At 46.5% G+C, this 12,994-nt stretch overlaps 1 protein-coding gene across 1 annotated transcript in view; it reads right to left on the minus strand.

Moving 5' to 3' along the window:
* Positions 1-5,894, minus strand: part of LOC149271957 (low-density lipoprotein receptor-related protein 11-like) — a 116,612-nt gene extending 110,718 nt beyond the window's left edge. The window contains exon 1 of the mRNA XM_089506949.1: positions 5,799-5,894. Within this exon, the coding sequence (XP_089363075.1) occupies positions 5,799-5,894 (96 nt within the window). The remainder of the gene's footprint in view (positions 1-5,798) is intronic.
* Between the last annotated feature and the right edge of the window lie 7,100 nt (positions 5,895-12,994).

Below are 12,994 nucleotides of genomic sequence, written 5' to 3' on the forward strand. Positions count from 1 at the left end.
CCATTGACGTTTAGGAGTTGATTGCCTCCTAAAATGGGCATCCGCCGCCTTACAGTATATGGCGGATGTTGACGCCCCGGGAAGGGGCCAGACATGGTCCCTGATGCCGATCTCGGTGTTGCTGAATGCCTCGACATCGAGGCATTACAGCAACAACATTTAAGCGAACAAAGTGATCATAGATCACTTTCTAAGCTTGTTTTAATGAAATGACGTGTCAGGCATGTCATAGGTTGTTAAGTGACTATTTTTGCGTGACGTGCCTGACCCGTCAATAGACGTTAAGGGATTATACAACCAAGCATCCTGCTAGAATTTCCTGCTGCTCTACTGCATTGTCTACCTACCTTTAAATCCTCTGAAATGAATACCCCTCACATGTTGAGGTTAGGACAGTATCAAGTTTTTTATACTGTGCCCTTTGGTTTTTATGCCCTAGGACCATTACTTTGCTATCCACATTAAATGTCAGTTGCCACAGCTCTGGTCATTTTTACCCATTTGGCTTATGCCTCCAAGAACTTCAACCTTGTTGCAAACTTTTGTGTCATCAGCAAAAAGACATACCTTACTATCAAGACCTTCTGCAATATCACTCATAAAAAAAATTAAGAGATTGGATACAAGTACAGATCCCTGAGGTACCCCACTGGTAACAAGACCTTGCTCTAAATATACTTCATTGACTACAACCCTGTCACTCAGCCACTGCCTAATCCATTCAACAATAGTGGGATTTAAACTCAGAGATTCTAGTTTATTTATAAGTCGTCTATGTGGGACAGTGTCAAAAGCCTTACTGAAATCTAGATATGCACCACCTTGATCAATTACTTTAGTCAACAAAATCAATTAGATTAGTTTGGCATGGTCTTCCTGAGGTAAACCCATATTGTTTTTGATCTTGAAACCCATGTGACTTCATATGTTCAACAAGCCTATCGTTTAACATAGTTATGCATAGATATAAAACTTACTGGCCTGTAGTTACATGACTCCTCCCCAGTGGCGGAACTACCGGGGTCGCAACCGGGCCCTGGAGTTCTGCCCTCTGGGACTACTCCCGTTAACAATGATTTGTTAAATAAATCTGTTAATTGTTTTGCTAGTACACCACCAAGTTCTTTTAATAACTTAAGGTGTATTCCATCAGGCTCCATACACTTATTTGTCTTTACCTTAGGCAACTGAAGTAGAACCTCTGTATCATAAACTCACATGTATCAAATGACTCGGGTATACGTTTGTAACTGTATGTGTCTATGTTTGTAGACAAATTAGATTAGTCAATACTTTAGGCCACTTGACCAGGTAAAATAGGTAGCTATTGAGAGAGTGCTTGGTGCTGTTCTGGGCTCCTAAGAGGTTCCAGCCTGTGAGGCATAGAGACCACCTCCTACTTTGCCTTGGGGACCGCCACCCCAAACCGCCACTCCTGACCGCCGGTCTCTCCGAGGCACGGCCACACTGCCGCATCCTTACCCTCGCGGTCAGACGGGGGGGGGCATGGTGCCAAGGGGGAGAGGAGACCATAGGAGAGGGGGAGGGGATCCTGCTACCTACCCCTATATAAACTCTACCGACACCTCACACAGGGCTTGCTAGTTCGAGGTTCTACTTTGAAGTCTTCCTGGTTTTTATCCTTGGCTTGTGACCCTGTTATTGAACTTTGCTGCCTACCTTGACCCCTGGACATTGACCCAGACTTGTCTTGTGGATTTGCCCTCTTGCTTAGGTATTCTGGACTTTATCTATTCCTGCGCTACGCTCCTCATCCCGGTCTGACACAGCCATACCTCTATGGTGGGGAGTTTGGCACTCCAAACCTACAATTTTACCATAGTATACCAACTCGGTAAGGATAATAAAAATGTAGATGGACTGTACTAACAAGAGGACGTTTAAAAGGGTAGGTTTATTACCGGCATTTTAGATCAGAGTTCCCTGGCAAGACAATTCTGCTCCTTAAGGAATGAAAAGGAAGGGGGAGTGAGGTAAGATGACCCAGTCCTGTTAATGTGGTGTTCCTGTTGATATATATATTGTATGATTGCTGTTTACAATAGTGCCCCTCACCCCTGTAACCTTCCCCCATGCTCCCTAGTGCCTATGTGAACACATACATGTCCCCCTATTCAAATAGTAGGTACCTTTCTGGATTGCCCTTGTGTCTCAGCTGCCCAGGATCAAATCTTTTGGCCACTTTCCCAGAAGAGCACAGGAGCTATCCACTTGTAGCTGGCTCATACTGTTATCCATTGGTTCCCTGGTTTCCGTTATAAACACAAATGTGTATGTGTCCAAAAACTCAGAACTGGTTTGCATGCAATTATGAAACCAGTTAGAGCTACTATTCTCTGCAATGTATTTCCTAGGACGCTCCTTATTCCTGCTAGCCCCCTGCTTACCATGTGACTCACGTGATTCACAAAGTCTTTTTTTGAATTTACCAGGTAATGGCGGCTTACAAGGCAAACAATTCATATACTTTGAACATTTATTTGGTTCACTATCCAAAATAACTAAATTGGCACTGGATATCCCAATCACAAAATACCAGAAAAAATATACTTAAGGGAGAGCAGAGTTTTCAGAGGTAGCCATTGTCATAGTCATTTAACAAACATAAATCTAAACCACAGGAAGACATGGGTTTATTTTGGGAGAACTTTTTGGGAAGCTATGTACCTCCTACAATATTTATGTTGGAAGACTTTACCGTGTGGATAATAATTATTAGAAGAGATATCAATGTGGCAATCCCTCTTCTTCCTCCTAACTCTTCCTGATCCCACCTTTAGATTGAACGAGTCTTACATGAAGGCAAATAATGGATAGCGAGCACTGGCACTCCACAGAACCAAAATGTATTCAGGGATAGAATACTTACTTTATTTCACACAACCTTTTAGACACTGTTCAAAGCACTGATATTGGGACCACCTATCCCTTAATACTTAATAAATTTTTTCATTGATTCTGACCATGGTTACCCAATAGACCATTATTAAAATAATGTACATTAAAATAGCATAATCATTTTAAAGGATAATAATCAAACAAAAACAAAAAATAAGAGAGAATCTTCTCTTTCTAATTGTCTGAAAAAAGCTTTCCCTTCCATTATATTATATTTCTTTCTTCTTATGTTTTCCTTGTCTTTATGCAAGATAGTAACTCATATATGATATTTTAGCTTTGTATACAATTAAAGATTTTGATACAAATAATATTAATTGTATGTATCTAGTACTATACTAATTTAATAGGAATCTGATAATAGTCATGTTTCCAACACTAAGAGTTAATCATTAATTAAGAGTGTATAAGGCAGGTGTTTCCGCCTCGATTTCCACACCTTATAAAGTTGGACGGCATTCTGGTAACATTGTCTATGATTAAGCCTGGTTGGCGAAATGCATGACATGTGCTCTCCTCATGCTGTAATGCTTTCATTCATTTTAAAATAAAGATGGATGTTTTTATATTACCAAGTCTCTTCTGAATTCTCTACTGGTGTAGGTACAGGGACTTATTTTATTTGCATGTCGATTGCTGTCAGATGCTATAGTGTCTGATTCTATACTTTTAATCCTCCAATCATATTTCCACAACAGTGGCAGACCAGACACCTCTTACCAAGTTATTTTTGAACCACACAAATGTTTTATACAAGGCTCTCCATTACAATGCACAGGAAAAATCACTGGGCACTTTAGATACAAAAACTTTTGCACATCCTTGAAGTTGATGTTTTCCAAAATAAACCTCAGCTTACGGTTAGCTCAAAGTCTCTGGATTTTACTTCAATGTCTCTGACTTTTCTACAAGCAGAGAAACAAATATGATAGGATGTTGGTCTAGACACTAGGGGATGGGAGAAATAGCAATCTTAAATTCCGAAAATATTTTTTTTTGTTATCAGGCCAACTGTTTTGTATAATGTTCTTTAGTATTTTGAACTGTGAGTCCATTTCAGCCTGAGCTTTGTTTTCTTATATCTCTGGATTACTCACAGGATGTCCATACCAGGGCCGGACTGGGACTGAAAAGCAGCCCTGGAAACATTTGAGACTAGCCCCTTATAGTTTATCTCGCGGTTGAGCTCTTATACCCACACGCACCTCTTATACATACCCGAGTCACACTATTTGCCATACAAATAACTATAAAACATTCTTTTTATCACATTATTTGTATTAAAATACCAGAAAGCAAGTGTTAAAAGGCCCTAGTAAATTAAATACATTAAACATAATGGAATCAAAACATTTGCTACTGCAAACATGTTTAGATGAAAAAGTTCTATTTAATTCAGTGGAACAAAACAGTGATCACATTATTCTTCACGATATTCTTGTAAGAAACTTTTATTTCTTTATTAATTCATCTAAACTATTTTTTCATATTTAATAAAAGCTGTGATAATGTAAAAAATATATATCTTTTTGTTTTTATTACATTTTATTTGCTGACCTGCCCTCCCAGTTATGCCCCAGGCTTGCCACTCTGCCCCAGAAATGCCTTATACCCCCCTATATGCCACTATGCCCCCATGATATGCCTTTTAACCCCCTATATGCCACTCTGCTTCCAGAAATACCTTTTAACCCCCTATATGCCACTCTGCCTCAAGAAATGCCTTATACACCTATATGCCACTCTGGCATATAGGGGTATAAGCCTTAAGCCCCCATATAACACACACACCCCGACTTACCACTGCTTCTAGTGTCTGGTGGGCGCAGCCGGTGGAGGCCAGCATTCATGAAGTTAAAGGGGTCGGTGTTCACTCACGGCGCTGCCCAATGGCCGTGCCTCAGCTCTTCATCCCACCCCTTTTAGGACGAGGCACTGCCATTGGGCGGTGCGGTGTGTGAACACCGGCCCCTTTAACTTCATATTAGGCGCCGGCGGCGGGAGGAGGCATCCCGGGTGCCGCTTTCATTCCCGCTCACAGCCGCTCAGCGGCTGTTTTGAAGGTTGATCTGCAGGCCCGGCCCACGGACCGACAGGCCCACCGGGAAATTTCCTGGTCATACCTTCACTGAGGCTTGAATCTTGGTCAGATAAGTCTGAACAGCCTGTCTTTGCCTGGTCGGTGCATGATACTACAGTTATTCCTCTGGATCTGTAGAATCATTCTTTGTAGCCTTGGAGGACTTGATGCCATTGGTTTTCGCACATGGTGCACTCAATGGTTTCTGGTCACTTTCCACGACAATATGGCAGCCACAGCTATATTGATGAGAACGCTTACAGCCAAACGGTATGGCAAAAGGCTCTTTTTATTTAACTTGAGTGATTTTGATGTACAGTATACGCAATAGGTCTTCCATCTTTTAACAATACTTAGTAGCATCCTGTAGTTATAGTTGCTAATCCGGTCCTGGTTCACAATTACTTGACTCATTTCAAGTTGCTGCCATGGTGAGGTGCACCCCTTTCTCTGGAATATTGTTACATAGCGGCAAGGTTTTGATCGTGCTCTGCCTTTGTTTTCCAGTAGATGAGGATTGCACTGACCATGGCTGTTACACCACTTAAACCTTTATTTTCTGCTGAAATTCATCTTGGGCTGATATTATCCTGAAAGGAAGGCATTTGAACCTGTATCACACGAAGACTGTGTTGAAAGTAGTGAGTTTGGAGGATTCTTCAGTGAGCTTAATAGCCCAATAGCCAGATCTAGCATCTAAGACACTAAACTACTGTGCACGTGCTAGCTTTGGAAGGATATCTTCAATATATTGTGGCCGTTTAATTGTCTTATTGAGATCTCTTGGGTCTAGACATACCTGTAGTTTGCCTGTACGTGGCTTTTCAGCAAAGACCATGGAGTTCACCCAGTCGGTAGGCTCTGTAACTTTAATGATGACATCCTGCCTCTCCATGCTCTCAAGTTCTTTTTTTTTTCTTTTACAGGAATGCATCTCTGCAGGTGTACGACTAGGGTTGCCTGTGGGTTTAAATGTATGGTACGCTGGGGGCGTGGCTTGCCTTGCTTGGTGATGGCTGCTTAAGCTCTTAACTCTGCAGCGTGCCTGAAGAAATCCGCATCCATCCTCACTCAAAACTCACAATGGGTCGCCTGAAGCGCCCCTCTCAACAACATGACACTCCAGACTCACAACCCAGGTCATCTGGACATTCCCTGCGGCAATATTTTCAGACCCCTGCGGCCTTGGACACATAGCCGCCATCTCCCGCAATGGCGCCTTCACCGGCTAGCACCTCATCCTCGGAGGAGAATTCGCGCACCGCACCCAAGGAGGATGTTCCACCGTCGGCCGCGACTCTGCAAGATATGTTCTCCCCACAAAAACCGATTTTAGCAAACTCATCTCCGAAATGAAACGTGCTACACGAGGAAGTGGCAGCTCTGAGGGCGGACATCACGGGTATAGACAGACACACTACTCACCTTGAAACTACGCTGGACACCACACTGAACCACCTGACGGAGCTGCGACAGACCACGGCACAACTACGCACCGTAACAGCAGACTTACTCCGCACGGTTGAGGACCTGGAGAATCGAGGTAGGCGACACAACATACGGGTCAGGGGCATACAAGAACCAGACGGCCCTGAAGACCTAAGGGTTTCACTGACCCACCTCTTTAACTCCATCCTGGGCTGAGAACTGGACTCCCCCATTAGGTTGGACAGAGCCCATCGGGCCCTGCGGCCGCGAGGTAGGCCCTGAGACCCACCCAGGAATGTGATTTGTTGTCTGCCAGACTTTTTCCTGAAAGAAGAAATCATGGCGCAAGCCCGTAACTCCCGCACCTTTGAATTTGAAGGTCACACAGTGTCGCTTTTCCAGGACCTCTCCTCAATAACCCTGCGCCTTTGACGACTCTTCTGCGTGATAGGGGCATTCGCTACCGCTGGGGATTCCCTTTCCAGTTGATTGTTCCACATGCTGGAGATGTCGAAACGGTGGCTAGATCGTTGGGGATCCCCACACCTCAAGTGGAAAACTGGCTCCTCGCACCCAGTTCAGCCCCCCGTGATCTGCAGGTTCCTCGACGCCCGAGGACTCGACGTATGGGAGAAGTAACCGAAGGCAGATACTCTGCATTCACAAACGAGGAATGAGGAGCTCCGCTTATACAGTATACATGAGTGCGCCACCATTTATTTTTATTTTTTTATTTTATATATATATATATTTATATATATATATATATATATATATATATATATACTTCACCTGTTGGGCTATAAGGCTCTGTCTTGGCGATGCTGTGGCCCCATGAGCGTCGATATGTGCACCGGCCGGTCACTCCTTCTCAGAAGCCACGGGGGCCCACACACACGGATAGCAGTTGACCTAAACCTCCCCTTGCTGGCACTCATTTGCAACTGCTCACGTACAATGCGGATCCCCCTCGATGACTCGCACTGAACCTCCAGGACACTGTTCCGAGTCTCGCCCTCACGGTGCTCCTGGAACCTCGGATCGTCACGCTCCTCTACTGACTACCTTGGAACACTCTCATCTGATCATCTTGGGGCCCCGGCACATAGTATACATCTGGCTTCCCTACTGCTGCTACACACGCAGTCTTCTCCGCGCCAACTGTCTTCTGCGGTCGTCAGACGCGGTATACTTTGTATCACTTTGCCATGTATTAACTGGATTTCTCTGGGGTCCAGTGGGGCTCAGTTAGTTTGATGCGTTTTTTGGGTTTTTTTTGGTTTTTGCTTTCTTCATATGAGTACCACATTTAAGTATAGGCGGAGGCTTTCATGCACATACACGCAGAATACATGCCACCACATTTTGCCTTGGCTCTGGGCCTGTGGCGGTGTTCGCCGATGGCGGACTCATAATTCCTATAACTTGGTAGTATCCAGCACTTGGTAGTATCGCATACACAATACTAATTTATTTTTTATTTTTTTAAGCACTCCATATGTAATTAATGGACGCGTGTATTCGCTCCAACAAGCGCGGCTCTGCGGGTCACTCGGTTCCTCCCGAGACCTACCTGTTGCTTGTTGAATGTGCCATTATCTCACCTGTTTACTGTGATATGTTTGCTGGTTTCAATAATTCCGAGACTTCTGTACCATGTATTTGCTGTGTTCTGGGTTTGTATGCTGTTATTGACCTATTGTGAGGGGTCCACTGTTACATAACTCTCGCCACTGCTTAGACCCCCCCCATTACATAACCCGACATAGCCAATCAGTCCTCTGCGGTATCACTAATTGAATGGGCGCATCTTGTTCAAAGCTTCTATGTTTATTCACACCTCACTGATAGCCCCTGCTGCTTACTCCAGAACTCAGGTCGGTCTCCAGACCTCATGGCGTCCCTGGACACACTCCATTGTCCCCTGGCTGTGGAGACTGCCCGCATGATTCTCACTAATGGCTGGGCGGGTGTACCTATAACGCAGGCTAGTTGCTCCTCGGATTGGGCTACAGTTTTGATCTTGAGTCAGAACATGTGCATTTTTCTCACCGTTGGGGGGGGCTGCTCTGGCGACCCCCTTTTTTGCTAACATCGGATGGTCACATGCACTGTCTATATGTATATGGGCGAATGCTGTGGAGCAATGTGATTCACCCCTTCCTGGTTGTTTACTTGGAGATTGGATCCCCGGGGACCCTAGGGGGAGTTCACTCCGGGCAAGGCTTCCATTGAACCCCTGGCAGATCGGGACCCTAACGGAGCGGCTGGTCTTGGTTAAACTCCGTAGACCTTGCTTCCGCTCTACCCGATACCTGCTGCTGACTGCTCATTTAGAGCTTCCCGACCTTACTTGGTTGGAACTCTTTTTTCCTATCCTTCTCACAAACCCCCCCCCTTTTTTTTTTCTTTCTCTCTGTTCTGTTTCTCTTTGTTCCTAATGGAGCATTATCAAATGGGGTCCTCGCTTAGCTGCTCTATCGGTAAGGCGGGGCTCTCGGACCATTCGCCTGTCACCCTGAGCCTTCGGACACGACTGTTCCATCCCACCTCTACTTCTTGGCGCTTTAATGAATCCTTACTTGCAGACGAAGAAGTGGTGCGTGTGATTTCCGAGCGCTTACAACAATATTTTTCGGAAAACACAGGTGTTGGGATGGGCCATTCAGCGGTTTGGGAGGCCCATAAATGCACTATCCGAGGGTTCCTCATTAGCAAAACTACCCAGATTAAGCGAACAAGAACGCAGGAGATCACGGGCCTCTCGGACCGTATAGCTGCCTTGGAATCGCTTCATAAGCAATCAGGTAATGAGGACGAATACCAGGAACTTTTACTCTCAGCACATTGCTTAACTATAAAATTCAGAAATCTCTTTTGTACTCTAAGGCTCATTTTTATGAGTTTGGCAATAAGAGCGGGCAAATGCTTGCAAGGGCTCTAAAAGCTAGACAGCAATCACTTTATATTAGCAAAATTCGGACGCCCCGAGGACTGACCTCCTGCTCTCCTGCCGATATTGCTGACTCCTTTTGTCAGTATTACCAATCACTATATAATCTCCCTGGGGATCATTAGGGATTACCTGGCGAAACGTATTCGCCGCAAAATCTCGGGGACGAGGTTGAAGTTGCCATGAAGTCTATGCAAGCTGGGAAGGCCCCTGGCCCGGATGGGCTGACTCTCAGGTACTACAAGGCGTTCTCTGAACACCTGCAGGCACCCTTCACGTTGATGCTTAATGGGGTGCGAGATGGGAACTCTTTACATCCCCACTCTCTCATGGCAACGATCTCCGTTCTGCCTAAGGAGGGGAAAGATCCAGCACTCTGTCAAAGCTATAGACCCATTTCCCTCTTAAACACTGATATGAAGCTCTTTGCGAAAGTCCTCGCCACTAGACTCCAGTTAGTCTTAGGCTCCATAATTCACCCGGACCAGACTGGCTTCATTTTGGGTAGGGAGGGTCTTGATAGTACCTATAGAGTTCTGAATTCGGTTCACTTGGCCCAGGTGACTGGTCAGAGGCTCTTCCTCCTGTCAACTGATGCGGAAAAGGCCTTTGATAGGGTCGCATGGGACTTCATGTTGCAAACTCCCCGGGTCTTTGGCTTTGGACAATCATGGCTCCTTTGGATCGCTGCCTTGTACTCTGCCCCTTCAGCGCGTATTCGAATAAATGGAGCTCTCACCACGCCCTTCAATATTCACAACGCTCTTATTCGCTGTGACCTTGGAACCTATCTTGCAGTCGATCCGCGACAATCGAGATATCCATGGTTTGCTCTGCTCGGGACACACATACAAGGTATCGGCATACGCAGACGACCTGTTGTTCACGTTGGCTCAACCCAGGATTTCCCTGCCAGTATTGCAGGAGGAGCTGCGGCTCTACAGGTCGCTCTCCAATTTTAAAATGAATACGGATAAGTCCGAGCTCCTAGACGTCTCGTTGTCCCCTGATGAGGCGTGGTCAGTTAGGGGGTCGTTCGGTTATAGGTGGTGTCAGGGTAGCTTGCAATACTTGGGGACCTGGATCCCCAGTGACTTGTCGATGGTTTATCGGGAGAATTTCCCTAAGATCTTGGCACAGATACGACTTGACCTGTGACGTTGGTCCTTCCCCCATATCTCTTGGCATGGTAGGGTCAACGTGCTCAAGATGAACGTTCTCCCACGAGTCCTCTACCTTTTTCAATCACTCCCTGTCTTCATCCCGAGGGAGTTTTTCTCAGAACTCCGTTCCCTAGTCGTCAAGTATGTTTGGCAGGGGAAGAGCCCTAGGATAGGGTACTCGATTCTCATTCGGCCGAAGGAGAAGGGGGGGCTTGCGCTCCCGGACTTTCGGGGATATTATCGCGCTACTCACCTACTGCGCATGCTCGAATGGCGCTTCGCTCTACCCGCAAAGCTCTGGATCTCACTGGAACAGGCCACTACGCAGGTTCCTCTGTCGTCTTGTTTGGGGATCCGCCCTGGGGCACTTCAGTCCTCCGGGACGGGGAACCCTTTTGTTCGTGCCACTCTGTTGGTATGGCGCTTGTGGCGCGTGGGTGGGACTCTCACCACCTTCCCCTCTCCTATCACCCCCACTGAAGGTAACCCTGACTTCCCACCAGGCATGGAGCGGGGGTTTCCTTGCTTCTTTGGGGTTGCCCCCGCGCACGCTTCTTTCCACGGTGTGGGGACGGGACGCCATCCTCCCTATCGAACGCGCAATCCCTGGCGCGGAGCTCACTCTGCTCAAATGCTTCTGATACCTCCAATTTACCCAACACGCGTCTTCTCTCCCGGGCAGACACCACATCTCTAGAGCGTTAACACCCTTTGAAACGCTCGCTGGCCGCGACTCGTTGCTTAGGGGAGGAATCTCCTCGCTCTACCGCTTGTTGATGGCTGCAGACCTCTCCTCTCCGCCGAGGTTTGTTGGCTCTTGGGAGGTCGCTCTCAGCGAGACTCTGACCAACACACAATGGGACGGGGTCTGTGCATTGGCGCATAAATGCTCAATAGCGACCAGCATGCAGGAGACAGCCTATAAATTGTTGCCGATGTGGTATAGGACCCCTGTGTCACTTGCCAGGCTCTTCCCCGGCAGCAATCCTTCCTGCTGGAGATGTGGCTCGGAACCCGGCACTTACCTGCACCTTTGGTGGGGTTGCAGCAGTCTCAAACCATTCTGGCAAGGTGTATTCCGAGGTTCAGGGGAAGCGATGGGTCGGTTGATTCCGCTTTCCCTGGGCCTTGCTCTTCTTCTGCATGGTGGACCCTCACGGACCCTGGTTAAAACCACGGTATTATGCCATCTTCTCAATGCGGCCCGCAGCTTGATACCATTGTTCTGGAAACACTCGGAGGCCCCTTCCCTGCGCCTTTGGGTGTCCCGCGTGGAGGAGATAAGAGTGATGGAGGAGCTCATTCATATGTCTATGCAATGGAAAAGTACACGTGTGTTTGGGCGGGCTGGCTATCTTATCTATCGTCCGACTCGATGCGGGCTCTTCTCGCACAACCCTGAGCGCACCCGATAACACGAGGCTCGTTTCCACCTATTGTCCTGACATCGCTGTCCATCCCCCATAATCCCACCTGATGTGTTTCCCCTTCCCTGTCCTCTCCTTCCTCTCCGTCTGTCCTATCCTCCCTGTCCCCCCCCCTTTTTTTTTTTTTTTTCTCCCAGCAACGTATTGGATCTAGTCCCACCTCTTAATGAATCGCAGTGCTCCACAGAACGTGTGCCTAACGGATGGGCTCATTTTGTACCACATTGGGCTTGTATGTACTGCTTCACTCTGTATTCATTGGGCCATTTGCGCACCATGCGGATTCGTGGTCCGCAGCATCCTTACGTTGCGACTCTACCTGTTCCTAATGACACTGTTACATTGTGACTGAATGTGGTGTACCGATTTGTTTTGTTACGAGTTTTGTTGTTCCAGCACTATACTGGAACTAGTTCTTTCAACTAATGAAAAGCAGTGTTCCACAGAATGTTCCATTTTCTTTGTATGGTTGCACCTGTACCTAATGGTTGGGCTCATTTCGTCCCACATTGGGCTTGTGTGATCTGCACCATTCTGTATTAATTGGGGCACTTGGACCCCATGCAGACTCACGGCCTGCGACATCCTCATGTTATGACTCTAGCTGTATCTATTGCTTATGTTACATTGTGGCTGAATGTAGTGCACCGAAGTGTATTGTGGCGACGCCATGCGTGCCACGGTGCATTGCAGACCGTCACATCTTCATGACATGATCACATCTATGACCAACGGTCGTGCCCGCCTTCTGTCACACAACAGCTGTATGTATCATACCGTACTATATCATGCTGGATCACTCACTCTGATGTTGCTGTCCCTCTCTCCCCTTTTTTCTTTTTGTACCCCTCTTCTTTTGTTATATTAAAACAATAAAAATTGATTTACCTAAAATATTCCTTTGAAAGAGTCTGCAGATTTCTCCATAATTAGTACATGGACTGCTTGCAATGGATAGTACCAGATTGATAAAACCAAACGCTATGCTGCTTTTTTAGGCCTATGATGGGAGGTGATCAACGGT

This window comes from Sceloporus occidentalis, unplaced genomic scaffold, assembly GCF_023333645.1.
Source record: "Sceloporus occidentalis isolate IW3139 unplaced genomic scaffold, rSceOcc1.0.p SCAF_441, whole genome shotgun sequence".
Taxonomy (NCBI): domain Eukaryota; kingdom Metazoa; phylum Chordata; class Lepidosauria; order Squamata; family Phrynosomatidae; genus Sceloporus; species Sceloporus occidentalis.